The sequence below is a fragment of the Thermobia domestica genome, chromosome 1 (genome assembly GCF_964235325.1).
Source record: "Thermobia domestica chromosome 1, izTheDome1.hap1.1, whole genome shotgun sequence".
NCBI lineage: Eukaryota > Metazoa > Arthropoda > Insecta > Zygentoma > Lepismatidae > Thermobia > Thermobia domestica.
Window position 1 is genome coordinate 337,500,696 of NC_137454.1, and position 17,808 is coordinate 337,518,503.

The window sequence follows — 17,808 nt, forward strand, 5'->3', positions numbered from 1 at the left end:
ATCAAAATATTAAATTTTTTAGCTACTAATGAGCCAAAAAGAATCACAACGAAACCCAAATTCAAGAACGAGAGAGTCTCTAAACGCACTGGACAAAATCAATTGTACGAGGGTCATCCAGAAATAAAGGCTATTTATTTATACAAAATGAAAAAAAAAAAAACATTATTTATTGAAAATAACAACAATTTCCTTACATACCTGAAGCTTCCCTCACTTCTCTACGTAGTCACCACTTTTATTACTTTTATTTAAGCATTTTTCGTATCTCTTTACGAGCTTCGGAATTCCCATGTTACACTCTTCCGCCGCCACTCATTAAGCCAAGTAGTCACTGTCAGGGGTGGCTTTAGAATTTTAATTTTGGGTAGGCCCGCTCCCTCGCTCATGGATACATATATACATTTGATTGATTAATGACAGTAGGAAATTACTTTTACAGTGGTTGATGCTATTTGTTAATGTTTTAAAAATTTTGGGGTAAGCCCGCGGTCTACCTGCTAAAGCCGCCACTGGTCACTGCATAAGACCGCTCGCGCATTTCCACTGTGCAGCTCACTCCTCTTCCTCTTTTCAGGGTCAACTAGCTTCCGTAACAGCTGTGCAGGATGGGGTCATAACACTGTGAGTGAAGCTCTTGTGTACTTAGGGTGGTCAAAATGAACTCCATGATTGAAAATCCCACCAACTTTAAGATAAGAAGTGTTATTCGATTTTTGAAATCTCAGAAGGTGGTACCAGCAGAATTTTACCGGCAACTGAAAGCAATGTATGATGATAATGTAATGAATGAAAGAAATGTGAGAAAATGGTATGAAATGTTCAACAATGGACTAACAGATGTGCACGATGAAACTCGACCTGGACGCTCATTCATCACAGAAGACCTGAAAACTGCAGTGTACAACAGACTCTTTCAAGACAGGCGCGTAACTCTCGACGAATTGCATATTGTGTTTCCACACATTTCTCGTTCTTTGCATGGTGAAATTGTCGCAACATCTCGGCTGCAACAAAATTTGTGCACGGTGGGTTCCAGGGCAACTGGGTGACCAACACAAAACTCAGAGAATGGGCTCAGCATTAACATCATTGTGTCACACGATATCACACAAATGAAGACGCGTTTCTTAATCGGATTGTGACTGATGGTGGGTCCTGAGCCCAGAGAACAAGCGCCAACCACTTGAGTGGCAACATATCTCATCATTAAAAAAAAAAAAAAAAAAAAAAAAAAAAAAACACGAGAAAATTCAAACAGACTGTCTCATCTCGAAAGGTCATGGCAACTGTCTTTTTGGAATCGTAAAGGTGTTCTTTTGGTGACTTTCATGCCAAAAGGCACTTCGAACAATGCAAATCGTTATTGAAAGACACTAAGAAAACTACGGCGAGTCATCCAAAACAGGAGGCGAGGAATGCTTTCTGGAGGAATTGTACTTCTTCATAACAATGCCCGCTTTCACATTATTGCTGCAGTTCAAAAATTGATGGATCAATTCGGATAGGAAATTTTTGATCATCCAGCCTATAGTTTGGATCTTACTCCTAGCGATTTCTACCTTTTCCCTAAGCTGAAAGAGTTTTTGGGCGGTAAATGTTTTGAGATGGCTGAAGAGTTGGAGAATGCAGTAGCAACGTAGTTTAATGAACTGGTGGCAAAAGATTATAACATGGGAATTCTGAAGCTCTTGAACAGATACGAGAAAAGTTTAAATGAAGGAGGTGATTATGTAGAGAAGTGAGGGAAGCTTCAGGTATGTAAGAGAATTGTGCTTTTTCCAATAAATGTTGTTTTTCAATTTGTATAACTAAACAACGGACTTTTTTTCTGGATGGCCCTCGTATCATAAATTACATTATTTAGAGTTTTCTAGTGAGAATCAAGATATAATTGAGTTGAGTTGAGTTGATTTTGAGTTTAACGTCCCGTTCAGCAGCGAGGCTATATGAGACGTGGACCTACTGATTAACGTGGAATCCGAACCACATGAGCTCCCGCCGAGAATCGAATCCGGGTTTTCCTTGCCAAGATATAATTGAGTACCGCTACAGTGATTCACCTAGTTCCATAAAATCCTTTCCTTTTTCCTATTATGCTTCTTATAACAATTTTATCTATTCTTTTAAAATTATTTTTCACCTTTATTTTAACCCACTTCTTATTTTCTTCGCACTTCATTTTTTTTTCTTTTCTTTTTACTGTGCGTCACACGTTCATTTCCTTACTATTTTTTGTATTTACCTCCTCACTTCTAGTTCTTTCTTCTGTATGTTTTACGTACATACAAGATCCTCTTATATTTCATCTTCTTAACTTTAACCTAACGTGATTATTATGGTTTTAAAACTGTACTGTTTTCAAGCTATTCCATATTAATACTTCGCAGCTCTTACAATTTTCTTATGATTAAATTAATTCATCTTATGTCACTTCAACAGCAGAGCTTCCCATCCCATTTATAAAATTTAATCCTATTTCCAATATATTCCAAATAGGATTAAATTTTATGGATAAAATGGGATTATTCTATTTTTTATTTTTTTATTTTTTTTTTTTTAAAGGAACTCTTAATCTTGCTTTAATCTTCTGTTCCTTGTGGATATTATGAAGTTATGTTTCCGTAATTAATATACAAAAGTCAAATGCCACAACTTGTTCGTAAAATTCTATCATATTAAACTAACTACAATTCCAACTGTTGTTTTTTCTTTCTTATCCTTCTATTTCTTTTTTTAGTTATGTTTCACCCTTTATCCTTCTTATTTTAACGTTCCTATCTTCTATTCTTACTTCTTACTATTCTGTGTCATCCTTATTTGATTTTCAATCCTAATTTTGCTTTATTCTCCCATTCGTTTTAATAATCTTGTACTAATTTTCAACATCCTTTTCTTATTTCTGTCTCACTGTTTACCTCATTCCTCCTCCTCCTTCGGCACAACTCTACATTTATATCAATATACATGGTGTCTCAAAAGTCCCCTGACATAAGGTAACTCTATTATTATCAGAGTTACAGCAAAATGTAAGAGGAGAAGCCGTCTCGAAATACGATGTTTTCAATCTAAAGTGAAGGATTTTTTAAATCGGACGACCCGTTTGGGCTATACACTCTTTATGTTCCCAATATTAAATAAAAATACAACGTTATTATTTACCTGGACCCATAACGTAAGTGAATGAAGTTACTGTCTTTTACGCTAACATGTTGATGACCAGCGCCCATTTCAAACAGTAACTTCATTCACTTATGTTGTGGGTCCAGGTAAATGACAACGTTTCATTTTCATTTAACATTGAGTGCATAAAGAGTATACAGCCCAAACGGCTTGTTCGATTTAAAAAAAATCCTTCACTTTAGATTGAAAATATCATATTTGGATATGACTTTTCCTCTTACATTTTGTTATAACTCTGATAATAACAGAGTTACCCTATGTCAGGGGACTTTGAGACACCCTGTATATCATCTGTTAGACATATCAAATAAAATAAACACCGCAATTGTGATTATCCAGTTTCTGATCACAATCTACTATAATCGTATGTTTATGTAACTGAGTTTAACCAGTATACGCATCAATGCTATTTTATGTTTGCTGCATGATACTTTTTTGATCTAACAATTTGTAAATATATACACATACATATATTATAAGTGTTACAAAGTGTATCATTCAATTGTTTGTAGTGAAATTTATACAAATTAAAAATTGTAAATAGTAAACATGTCAGTGTCATTATCATTATCAATGTTCAGAAATAAAATGTTTTCTCGTTATTAAACAAATAATTGTGTTGTTGATATCTTTAATAAAAGAAATAAGTATTTTTTTATGTAAAAGAATAGTTTTTGTGTTGTTATTACATAATAGAATTGTTCTGATTAGTCTTTTTGAATAGGAGTTGCTGTTAAATCTTCAGCAGAGAACATGACACAGGAGTGGAAGTGAAAGAGATGAATGTAATTTTGTTCGGTGCTTTAAGCGTTTCTAATATTTGCAGGGCCATTTCTACAAGAATGGTGGCTGGTATGTGGTGGTTTTTCACCTTGATTATGATTTCATCTTACACTGCCAATTTGGCCGCCTTTCTTACCATGGAAAGAATGGATAATCCTATTGAAAGTGCTGAGGATCTGGCAAAGCAAAATAAAATTAAATATGGTAGTGTTAAGGGAGGTTCTACTATGGGATTTTTTAAGGTAAATATATAATTTATTTGTATGAGGTACTTACATAAATATAGCTCTTAAGTTTACTATTTACCTTCTTTCTTCTTAAGTTTAGAGATGTGTAATGCATTTTCTTTTATTTCAACAGCAAAGTCTTCCATTCTATTCATTGAATCTATTGTGCAGTTATTATCATTTTCAATGAAAAAATTTTATTCTTCACATGCTAGTTATTACTTTCTTTTTCTTTTTTTCTTTTTTTTTTTTTTTTTTTACCCAAATTTCTTTTTCAAAGCATTTGAAGTATCTAACCAATCGATTGTATGCCTTAAGATATAACGGATGCTGCTTACCAAACAATCTGAATTTTGAAACAAGCATCTCCTTTATGTGTTTCTGCCGGTCATATGTAATTGATAAGTAGATATTGTAACTTTTAGGTATAGTTTTTCTTCTTCACTTAACAGCAGAGAATCGTCAATTTCTGCATTAAGAGTTCGATTTAATTTATTTCAAGAATTCTCGTTTTCAACCTAATTTATTGTGATAAACGTTTTGTTTCTATAGCTATGCTTGGAATTAAGACAGAAAAAAAAAAACTCTTGTTTGATCAATTTTATACATCACGCATATTAACCTGATCTTACTGCATCTTGAACTTCTTTACCAATTTACCAAATTTGTTTTTTCAATTTTCCATTTTTGTTTTGTCTAAAACATTTATATATACCCCGATTCCTATCTTCCATTCCTAGGCAAAAATATGTCTATTGTTTCTTTTACAAACATTTATTCCTTCTAATCGCTGCAATGTATTCTGCTGTCAGAAATTGTCTAAATGACGGTGGTGATGTTAGAGAGTAAGGAAAATTTGAAATCCTTCTTAAATTGAATTAGATTTTATTTGGAACCAAGGATTTTATGCTTTCACTACTGCCATTTCCTTATAAGACATCAATATTTCTTTGTGACTAAAGCTTAATATTGATTCTGGATATCTAGAAAGTAAGTCTAGAAGAAAATATGTACATAACTATTTATGTACATATTTTTGTGTATTCTTTACTATTATTATTTTAGTATTGTGTGGAAGTTGTAGTTTGATTTCTTACTACTCTATTTTTACTTTTGTGAGTATAATTGGATATACTAACGTTCTCGACATGCCTTATGTACTTGGTCTTCCGTAATCATTATATAGAAAAATAATGATGTTGAACAAAATAAAAGTAACTATTTACGAGTATTTTGGTGTTTGTTTGGGAACTGTATAGTGCTTGTTATTGTTGCAGAACTCCAAATTTCCTACCTATCAGAGGATGTGGTCTGTTATGGATTCGGAAAGACCAAGCGTATTCACGTCTTCGAATCAAGAAGGTGTAGAGCGAGTGAAAAATGAAGATGGCACTTACGCATTTTTTATGGAGTCAACCTCCATTGAATATGTGGTTGAAAGGAACTGCGAACTTCAACAAGTTGGTGGCCTCTTGGACTCGAAGGGCTATGGAATTGCAATGCCACCAAGTAATTATTGCACTTTTATTACATGTACATGTCTAAATAGATTAATCAGAACATATTTCACTTTTTTCTTTGTTTGTAAACTGTTTTGTCATTTATAGTCTTCATATATTCATTTAAAACATTTCTACAAAAACTAATCACATTAAAATGTCTATAACCCAAACTAATCGGAAGAAGATTAAGAGTAATTAGAATTTCTTTTTATTTATTTACCGGTATTTATTTATTTTTAATGGATCATCGAATATACACAAAAATGATGCTATGGCTTTATCATCTATTTGGGTAAATGTATATTGAAATTGAATTTTTACCATGCAGTGGATATTGAAATCGAATTTTTACCATGCAGTGGATATTGAAATCGAATTTTTACCATGCAGTGGATATTGAAATCCATTTTTACCATGCAGAGGATATTGAAATCGATTTTTTACAGTACAGTGGATAACATTATACATTATCAAGATGGTCAAAATTGTTAATTGTAGGGAGGAAATGCAACTAGAAGTTTACACATATACATAGTTGGCAACTGTTAATCTCATAGTATTACAAAATACATTAAGCAATAATCTATCCATATTTGTATTGTACAAAATTTGAGTGTTTTTGACCTACTAATTTAAGAGTTACAAGGGATTTTCTAGATAAATGGTCCACCCTGAATATTAATACGCACTGGAAGTTACAAGCAAGTAAATATTTTGAAATTACTTGTACTTATTAAATTATATCCTCTATAATTCTTATTACTTATAATTCTATTCAAATTGTTATAAAAACTATAAATCATTGCATATTCATAGTTAATTGTTACATAGCTGGAAAATCCCAAATTCTAATTGGCTTGATTTTTTTCTTTTAATTGCTAATTATTCATTCTCCCATGTATTTATTTATATTGTCTATGAAAATTTATTATTAATTTGTAAAAATTAAATCCACAACCGTGGTATCACGCAATGTGCTTACATATTATAGAATTACTCTACTAATGACTTAAGTATTAAGACATTGTCGAATGTTACGTAAAAACATACCCTTGAAATACATATTAAAGGTAGCGTATCAAGTAGCAGCTATAATCGTGTCTTCGACAAATAAACCACAGCGAATTATATATTATTTATATAGAAAGCTTTATTTAATTCCAAATTCGCTAACATGGTGGATCAATTAAAGGGTAGGCGGAGAGAAGTAATTAACTCTAATTACAGGTACAGATTTGTATCAAAGCGGAATTGTAACCTTTCGTAATTGTGCTGAAAAAGTGTGCATGATGGAATTCATTCCATGAAACCTTTTCCATATTTTATTCTATATTTGGATACTTTTCATCATACTGATAATGTCAAACATTGCACAGCAAAAATTTGACGTCAATGTATATCCGTCAATGAGCTGCTTGTAAAATTTCAACATATTTACACACAGAAATTGAATACCTGATGAAACTGGGTAGTCTGAACGGGTACCCAGCTTCATTATTAAATAATTGGTATAATCGGGCTAAAAGGAATTTAAGTTCCAATAAACCTGAAACCGAAATAAAGGATAAAAAATGGATTGGATTGCCAATCCATCACCCAATTTAAGAGTCGTTACACTCCGCCCAATGAAAAATTGGGTATTTACGAAATAAAATGCAGTTGCCAAGAGAATTATATAGGCAAAACGAAAAGGAATTTAAAATTCCGAGTAAAGGAACACATTAGAGATTCAAAAGAGGAAAATCCGGTGTCAGGTTAATCGAAACATTTAAAAGAAATGCAACACAGGATAGAAGATTCAAAAATTTTATTTGGAGCTAGAAATGAAATAGAGAGACTGGTTTTTGAAAATTTGTCTATTCTCTTAAAAAAAAAAAAAAAATTAAATCTAGACAATGAATGGCTGAGTGATGAATGGGAGGCAGTTATTAGTAAATGTTTACAGCATTAGCATGACAATAAAATTAACATGAGTTGGCAACCGTCCAACAAAAAACAGGAAATGTGCACAAATTGATTCCGCCATATTTTAGTTTGCTTCAACTTCATCTGCAGATCGCGGACGCACTTGACTACTCTTTTATTTTATTTTATCTTATTTATTTATTTTGTACATACAGCTCTTCCCCTTGGTAAATCCATTCCTTTTTATTCCTTGATGTTTCTGTTCTTTTTCTTCCTGTTTTTAACCCCCGCTATGAAATTTATGAAATAACTTCATAATTCAAGTTTTCGTTTGAAAAAATTTCAAATTTTATTCAACAAAATTAAAACTTAAAGAAATGAAGACCTTCATGCATTTCGGTATTTCTTATTTAAACAGACAACTAAAAATTCACTGAGAAAAAGTGTAAATGATTATTCAGACAAAAGTCGAGTGAATGCTTTTCAAATCTTTAATCTTCTAGAAAGTTGGTCGGGTTTGTTCTTCCTATGCTTGTGCTAATATCGTGGCCTTATCTGTTTGCACTGTGAAGAATGAGTTGTCCTACTGAGCATTTGACACATTCTTCTAGAATGTCCAGAATACTCAGACTTCAGAGAATATTTAGGTATTTTTAAAAATCTTAGTTAGGTTTAAGGGAATAATGCGGTCTTTAATGACCACATTCTCGCTTTTAATTGTAAGATTGGAATATATTCTTTAATGACCGCATTCTCACTTTTAATTGTAAGATTGGAATATATTTTTTAATAACCGCATTCTCGCTTTTAATTCTAAGATTAGAATATATAATGTTCTTCGAGGTTTTTCTTCTTAAAGTTTAACTGTAATGCATTACTATTATTGCTATTATTTCGAATTATTTTCTTATTATGTTTTATACTTTGTTATTTATGCTTTTAGCTTTTTTTTTTTTACTTCTGATTTAATTTTTTTTAGAGGTACGTATATTTGTTTTATTCTATTATTTTCTCAAATCTATATTTGAACTACACTGTGTTAGAAGTCTTTTTTAAGAATCTGCCTTACTAAAAATAACACAAAAATTTACCATTTTACTTTTGATTGTTTGTTTATAAGTGGAAGGAGATAATGAAATGCAACTTAACACAGTCGTAGATAATGTTATTATACAACAGAAAATATGAACCTCAAGAATTTTCAGTGTTGCCAGAATAACGTTTCCCCCAAAATCTAAGTTAAGGTAGCGACTAAAGGAACGAACTCAACTGCATTTGATTACATATCACGTACTTTCTAAATAACATTATTATTTAATTTTAATAACTGTGTGTTAAAACTATTTTGTTTATTGCACACTAAATACAACTATTATTTAAAAAGTAGTTCACAGGATACAAAAACAACATGATACATAATCAAATGCAGTTGAGTTCGTTCCTCTAGTCGCTGCCTTAACTTAGATTTTGGTGTTGTTATTCTGGCAACACTGTAATTTCTATGGATGGCAACACTGAAAATTCTTAAAGTTCATATTATTTTCAGTTGTAGAATAACATTATCTATGATTGTGGTAAGTTGCATTTCATTATCTCCTTTCACTTATAAATAAACAAGCAAAAGAAAAATGGTAAATTTTGTTTTATTTTATTTTATTTTTTTTAATTTTTTATTTATTTATTTATTTTTTTTATTTTTTATTTATTTATTTTTTTTTTGTAAGGCAGCTCTTAATGACGCCGTTGGTCTTACCGTGACAGGAACAAATAGCTTCGCTGCTGGTCTCCTCATTAAAACCTAACCAATGAATCAATGAGTTAAATATAGTAGAAAAGATTCAGTTTCTTGATCTCAATTTTCCACTTTCAATTTTCGGAATCTTTTCAAATAGAAAAACTTATATTGAATGAAATATAATTACTTTTGTCTTTGATTACTTACAGATTCTCCATACAGAACTCTAATCAGTGGTGCTGTACTAAGACTTCAAGAGCAAGGAAAATTACAACAGCTTAAAAACAAATGGTGGAAAAGCGAGGGTACTTGTAAGGTAATGCTTGTAAAAAAAAAAAAAAAAAAAAAAAAAAAAAAAAAAAAAAAAATTAAAATGTATCTGTCTTTACATACAACACTTTCCCTTACATGTTTAAATTCTGTTCATAGTTAAATATTTCAGTTAAGTGCTATCAGATATTATTGTGTTGAAGCAGAATTTATAATTGAAGATTGATAATTGATTTTAATTATTCATCTTAATATGTCTTATATACAATAATTTTATTTCATGAAATTAGTTTCAAAAATAACTTCAGAGTGAAAGGACAATTTGAGTACAGTTTTCAGTAAATTGAAAAGAACGTAATTTTCTGTACGTTCCAATCTTTAAACTCGGTGAAACTGTGAACGTTTCACCTTTATTCCCGAAATAAATATTACCAAATGAAAAGAACTTTTGTCGCTGACTGTACTGCTAACTACAATAATGAACGGTAAAATTATACTTATAAAGTACATATACATAAATTCTCAGATATAGAAGAAAATTTACATTAAGCGACTCTTAATTGAAGAAGTCATTTCAAACCTGTATTTAAAAATATTCATTAATACTGTAAAATAGGTGCTTCTACAGCAATTTCTTGACCCTGAGTTTGAAAATACTAATATTTCGTTTTTTATAGGTATGGTAGCTTGTTATACAGATTTACCTCTCTCAATAATAGAATTGCATGATTGGAAATTGTTAGCCGAAGTGGAAATAGGATTTAGGATTTAGATTTCTGGGCTTTCGGCATCTATGGCCATTTAGCCCGTCACGTATGAGGGATGACGTCCCTTGGTGAGCACACTATCCGGGGAAAGGAAAGGAAGGAAGCGGCCTGGGACCTATAAGTAAGGTACCACGTCGGCATTTGCCTGGTGTGAACTGAGTAAAATCTCATTCAGGATGATTAGCCTGAAAAAGCGTTTTACACTTTTTCGACTGAGTGACCCCTCCCCCCCGGGAATCGAACCCGAGACCGCTCACATCGTGTTAGCCAAAGTCTTGGTTAGTGTAAACGTGTAGAAATTGTGGAGTAAAAATCCGTGTTTTTTAAAAATTATTTTGTGACCGTATATAGGCTGTATGAAACTATTTCCAATAATACGGAAATAAAACAAAGATCTATTAAGTAGGAGAGACAGAAGACATCCTCAACTTTTTTTTTTTTTTTTTTTTTTAACAGAAAACACTTCTCACTGGAGCACAATTCTCCCAAAATATAATTCCGAACGTCAACAGCAAATGAAAACTTACATGATACACAATTCTGAAGTTCGTTGTTAATAATATTTGTTTTAATTTACGATATAGATATAGATAAATAGGGAAATAAAACTGCTCTGCTAGCTATATTTAACAACACCCTAGCCATACTGCAATGCTGCTTTTCATGAGCTCAGCAAAATCAAGCAGTGTAGTTTGGTCCGAGAAAAGATGGGTAACCGTTCATACCTACCAAATAGTGTCCACATTGCAAGATCCACCCAAAGTCGTGAGGAGAATTGGGAAGCTACTTGAAAAAAGAAGTAACGAACTCCGGCCTAGAAATCCAGCACTAACGGCGAGGGGAGCCGATGTGCTAACCACAAAGGCATCAATGCCACTTTTATTTTTGTATACATAGATATAGAGCATTTGAATAACTATATATGTGCGCTGGTATAGTACGAATATTTAAATTATATACTTCTAATTTAACTAATACTCAAATTTTGTTTTTCTTATAGGATGATAAGAAAAGTGCAACTTCGACCAGTGAGTTGGGTCTAGCGAATGTTGGTGGTGTGTTTGTAGTATTAATAGCTGGAATGTTTGCGGCTCTTGTAATAGGCATTTGTGAATTCGTCTTGAAATCTCACAAAACAGCTGTAGAAGAGAGGGTAAGTATTTTAAAGGATGATTTTATAGATATAACGTAAGCCCAGGACTGCAGAAGACTAAACAGTCAGAGTAAATATCTAACTCATTTCATCTGGATAGTAGAATTTATTTACAAGATAAGTTTAGATCTTTGATTAATGTCGATAATATACATAGGGACTAACATTAGTAGGTAGATATCTAGTAATATATCAAAAATATCTATATATATATTAGATAGTAGACTTTTTTTTTGAATAATAATAAAGCATAAATTCCTGAAAAGTACGAGCATTATTCTTCTATATTTGTAAACATAAGTAAAATATTTTGAAATATATTTAAATGCAGAGTTGAGTTCAACTCACATTCTAAGTTAAAAAAAAAAAAAAAAAAGAGAGCTAAATTTACAACGCTCCCTTAAGTTCACCCACAGGAAACTTCACTAAAAGTATAAATGAAAGTTAAAATTAGTGCCGATTAATAATAATAATAATAATAATAATAATAATAATAATAATAATAATAATAATAATAATAATAATAATAATAATAATAATAATAATAATAGGTTTGGGCCATTGCATTAAACTTTCTCACTTCAATTTCTTAAACTAAATCATGTTGCGCTGCAGTTATTAATGAGGCATGTTCTTCTGAAATACGGACAAAATTATAAAGCATTTTCGGAAAACCTTGCTCAAAAAAAAAATTAAAAAAAAAATTACAACATCTGGAAATGATTTTTCTAAGCACTGAAAGAACCTTCAGGTAGAGAAGGTAAAGATCTTAAAATATGAAATATGTCAAAAATGACTAAAAAAAAGTGGACTTGAATCCCTTGTACACTGAGCGCACCATATGTTAGGGTTATTAATGAAATATTTATTTATAAAATAATAACAAAATCGTATGAGTCATATTTTTCAAAACCGTCAAAAACTTCACCCCAAGAGTAAACTACATTTTGTGGATATTCTTATGAAAATGATTTATACTACATTATAGGAATACTAATGATATATTCATTTATGAAATCTGAACAAAATCGCCTGAGTCGTTTTTGAGAATGTAGTCTGAGGAGAAACTCACTCCAAGAGTAATTTACCCCTTGTAAATTTATTCGTGAGGAGTAATTTACGCAGCATTATAAGGTTATTAATGAAATATTTACTTATGAAATACGAACAAAATTGCCCGATTCGTTTTTGAAAAAATCATCCGTAAAAATTTACCCCAATAATAAACTACATCTCGTAGATCTTTTCAGGGCAAGTGAGTTATGTCATATTGTTAGGTTATTAACGAAATATTAACAAAATCGTTTGAATTATTTTTGAGAAAATCGTCCGAAATCGCCCCCAAGAATAAACTATTCCTCGTAGATTTTTTCAGGACAAATGAGTCGTACTATATTATCAGGTTCTTAATGAAATATTTAATCATAAAATATTAATAAAATCGCCTGAGTCGTTTTTCAGAAAATAGTCCAGAAAAAAATCATCTCCAAGAATAAACTACCCCTCGTAGGCCTTTTCAGGTCAACTGAGTTATATCATTCTATCAGGTTACTAATAAAATTTTAATCATGAAATATTAACAAAATCGTCTGAGTCGTTTTTGAAAAAGTCGCCTCAAAAAACTCACTCCAAGAGAAAAGCACACCTCGATTTTTTTCAGAAAAATGACACATACTCCAGTATGGGATTATTATTAACATTGATTTATGAAATACTAGCAGCGTTCACCCCGCTTCGCTGCGGTCACCCCGGAACGCAATAAACTTTGTTACTTAGATAATTTTTACTTTTTCGCTTTCAAGTGATATGATAAAAACCATAGTAGATTGCAGTAAATGTTAACATTATATCGCCTGTCATTTATGTTAACCCGCCCCGCTTCGCTGCGGTCACCCCGGAACGCAATAAACTTTGTTACTTAGATAATTTTTACTTTTTCGCTTTCAAATTGCAGTAAATGTTAACATTATAGCGCCTGTCATTTATGTTAACCCGCCGAGTCACACGGTCATGCGGGTTGCATATAAATACGTTTATTTTTACCTATGATGAACTAATAACAAAGGATTTGTACGTATGGACACCTGAATGGTCAATTATCTCAAGACACTGGTAATTGAAAATTAAAGTGATATGATAAAAACCATCTAGGGTCCAAATCCTAACAACCCCCCAAAAATGAAAGAAATTGGTTCAGCCGTATTAGCGTGATGAGCGGACAAAGGATTTTGTACGTTCTCTTTTATATATATAGATATTAGAGGTAGAAAGAAAATTCGATCCTCCCTTCTGGAGAATCACATAAAATCCTTAAGTTTAAAATTTGGTTGAGATACGTTGAATGGCCTCTAGGCGAGTGTATATCACTACGAACGGAGGAACAGATGTCGAAAAGTCATCTTTTATGTATCTATGGGCCTTAAAATCGACTGGTTAAAGGCAATGACGTAATAATGTAATCTCCTTACTTGTATTTATTTTAGAAGCTTATAAAACTATCTACATATGATATCTTCCAGCTGTGTTCAAGTAGCCCAAACTAATACACGCACTCTGAATACAATACATGCTCTAGGAAAAGAATCACACATTGCACCCAAAGGCAACGTCGGAAATATAAATAGTAATAAATATTAAATTGGATTGTATTTAAAAGAAAGATCCGAATGTTAATCCCATGATCTTTCAATACACGAGAAAATAAAATCCGAATTACTACATCGGACTACAATTAAATGAAGATAGTAAACATTCTGGACTTCCAAAGATATATGTATTCTGACCTAGTTATATCATAAATACTGTCACAAGTTTGAATGTGAATAACAGAGAGTATTAACACCAAGGCAATTTATTTTGGTCATGTTTTACATTGATATGTTGTACACCTGACGCACGGATAATTTTTCGAAATATCCCTCCTTGGTCTTGATGCAGGCACGAAGTCTGTCCGGCCACTGGTCAATGGCATTACGCACCATGGGGAAATTATTCACTGCTCGGATCAAGGATTGTTTCAGACTGTCGACAGATGGATGCCGTTTATGGCAAACCTTTGCCTGAAGGACAGCCCAAACTTTGTAGTCCAATGGGTTAAGATCCAGGCTGCTAGAAGGCCAATCATCGGTAGAAATGAAGTCGGGGATGTTCCGTGGCAGCCAGTCCTGGGTTGTTTTCGCTTTATGGCCTGGAGCGGAATGTATAAGGTATATATAAGGAAAAATATTACCTGCCGGCTTCAACAGTCAATGTCACTTGTTTTATCAATCGTACTTTATATACCACACTTTATTTTGTAACGTGACTTAATAACTTACTTCTTTCTGATTTCATACTAATGAAGTGCTATCACTTCTTATAAAATGAAATCATCATTTTACAGATATGATTCATATATATATATATATACTTTATATATCATCCTCGCTACGTAATTGTGATTAATGCTCCAAATCTTGGTGTGTCCACAAAAATGCAAAATGTATGGGAAAACTGTTCCTTCGACGAACTTCCAAAAACAGTCCAGTCAACCACTAGTGTAGTGTAACTTAAAATGCTGATTTTATAACGACATTTGAAACTACCTTTTGTGCACTTCACTCTGAATATAACTATCAAAGGACAAACTGTCTTAACTGCTTATTATAACTGTCAAAAAACAGCATTGTAGAAAACTGTCAGTACAGCACAGTGGCTCGCTCGAAGATGGTTAAGTGCGCACAAATGTTCCTTTCACACAAGACAAAGGAGTTACATTGCTGCCTTCTGGGCAAACTAATGAATTTCATTGGCTAATGAAGTCATGTAGTGGGCAAGATGACTGTCCCCATGAGAAAGACATGGATGTACAGTTCTCTCTCTCTCTCTCTCTCTCTCTCTCTCTCACACACACACACACACAAAAAGAGGACTATTTTTATCATTCGACAAAGATTTTGAGACTATATGAAATGTCCACTGAAATTTTACACTAATAATGAATTTATAACACCGAAAATATGGATTCAAATAGAGCAGTATAATTATATATCAGCAAAAAATTATATATCAGCACTTATCCATGTTTACTGTGGAAAAGGTCACATGTATTTTTAGTATCAATACATTCTGCTTGTTTGTACGTCTTTAGATAGAGAAGTATAAGCATAAAATAGAAATGACAAAAAAAGTAAAATAAACGAATATAAATTCAATTCGATAAAAGACTTTCCGAGAGAAAAGAAACGTCTTTAGCTATGAAGTTCTGTTTTCAAATAGATTTAGTGGATACAACTCGACGTACACAATACTATGAATAGATTTTCATTTTCTCATTGAAACTCAATTTTTTATACTTTATACAAAGTAACCCTAAATAACTTTGAATACGTATTCATTAGATTACTGCAGAAGAAGGGATGAAGTTATCCAAAGAAATGTAGTAATATTTCGTAAAATCTGAGACGTGAATCTAATTTTATGCTCAAAGTCAGTCTTGGAAAGTAACGTAACGGCAGTAACGCGTTATTTTTTAAATAGCGTTTTCTAGTAACGCGTTATTTTTTAAATAACGTTTTCTAGTAACGCGTTATTTTTAAAATAACGTTTTCTAGTAACGCGTTATTTTTAAAATAACGTTTTCTAGTAACGCGTTATTTTTTAAATAAAGTTTCCTAGTAATGCGTTGCATTTTTCCAAAGTAACTGTAACGGTAGTTTGCGTTACATTTCGGATGAGTAACTACAATATATGTATATTTCTTTTGGAAACAAATATTTCTTTCCTGTAGCTGTCAAGAAAGAATTTGTTCTTACATCTACATAAAGCGATTCAGAACGTGCAATATTGCGTTTATAAAGTCAGCGAAGCACATCAAATTTCTAATAAAGTAACTGTCTGCATAAAAGAATATAGCAGCGTTACTATTATCAACCTACAGTTCTAAACATTTACAATGATTGGAAAAAATCAGAATGTGCAGCAATAATAATAATAATAATAATAATAATAATAATAATAATAATAATAATAATAATAATAATAATAATAATAATAATAATAATAGTGGTAGTAGTTCGGAAAATTGAAATAATAAGAATATTTTGTTTTTACAACGCGTTACTTCCGAAGCAGGGTAACAGTTATTTTTCTGGGGTAGGTAATTCGTTAGTAACGCGTTATATTGTAAGGGAAAGTAAAGTAACTTGTAAGGCGTTACATTTTTAATGTAGCTTACCCAAGATTGCTCAAAACTCAACTAAAACTTAGCGCTCTCCCGTGGACCGTTTAAATAGTTAAATAAGCATATTTCAAATCAAGCTAAAATATAAGAGAATTGTGGCTCCAAACGGTCCCCAAACCCTCTCAATGAAGCTTACAATAATATCAACAACGAGGGCCTTCAAATCAAGTTAAAATATAGAAGGATTGTAGCTCCAACCGGTCCCCAGACCCTGTCAATAAAGATTACAATAAAATCAATGACCAGAACTAATCCTTTTTTCACTTTTAGCTTATTTCGCACCAAAAAACCTCCTAGCCTTTTATAATATCTACTTCTCTTTCAGACTTCATGGTGGGAAGAAATGTCAAGTGAGCTGAACTTTGCTTTGCGTTGTCGTGGCTCCACGAAACCAGTGAAAAAGAAACAAGATGACAACGAAAATGAGAACGAGAATGGCAACGGAAACGGGAACAGCAACTTCGTGCCATTGGGTGACTACGCACAGTATGGTCTAATCACGAAACAACCTCTCACATGACAAAATGAGATATTTAAAATCACAGATGGAAACGAATATGTTGAAATTTCAGCTATATAACACAGGGTGTATTGTTATTATGAGAAACAAATAGAGATTTTTATGTATGTATGAATGTATTTATATGTAAATAGTTGTACTAATATTGAGGGATCAACATGAAATGGGATTTAAAAAAAAGGAAATGTACAGTTATTAAGTTATTTAAAAGCCTCGACATAATATATCAAAACCAGCGATATCTCACAAAATGTCGGCAATATACTGTGAGTTCTAAATATAGATTTGAATACTCATGACTATATATATATATTTTATATTCATGATCACATACAGTATATACGCTCAACTTGTATACAGTGTAGTTGTAGCACAAAAGTGCGCAACATATTCTTTTTCCTATAATACTGAAGAAACAAGCACCTGGAAGACATGTGTTCATGCATCATTTTTTTTCTTTTGATTCTGATTTTTTAGAAATTTCTGCTTTCATCAATATTTGTCACATATACTTAATTATAATTCATTAACATTTCGTTCTA

General features: G+C 32.0%; 1 protein-coding gene across 2 annotated transcripts in view; it reads left to right on the top strand.

Moving 5' to 3' along the window:
- The window catches only part of LOC145663205 (glutamate receptor ionotropic, kainate 2-like), a 270,446-nt gene extending 252,995 nt beyond the window's left edge, over nucleotides 1–17,451 (top strand). For both annotated transcript variants that reach the window (XM_081729561.1, XM_081729567.1), the window contains exons 14-18: nucleotides 4,010–4,208; nucleotides 5,471–5,702; nucleotides 9,545–9,651; nucleotides 11,373–11,525; nucleotides 17,072–17,451. In XM_081729561.1, coding sequence (XP_081585687.1) covers nucleotides 4,010–4,208; nucleotides 5,471–5,702; nucleotides 9,545–9,651; nucleotides 11,373–11,525; nucleotides 17,072–17,266 — 886 coding nt within the window. In that variant the 3' untranslated portion in view covers nucleotides 17,267–17,451. The remainder of the gene's footprint in view (nucleotides 1–4,009; nucleotides 4,209–5,470; nucleotides 5,703–9,544; nucleotides 9,652–11,372; nucleotides 11,526–17,071) is intronic.
- Nucleotides 17,452–17,808: the final 357 nt, after the last annotated feature.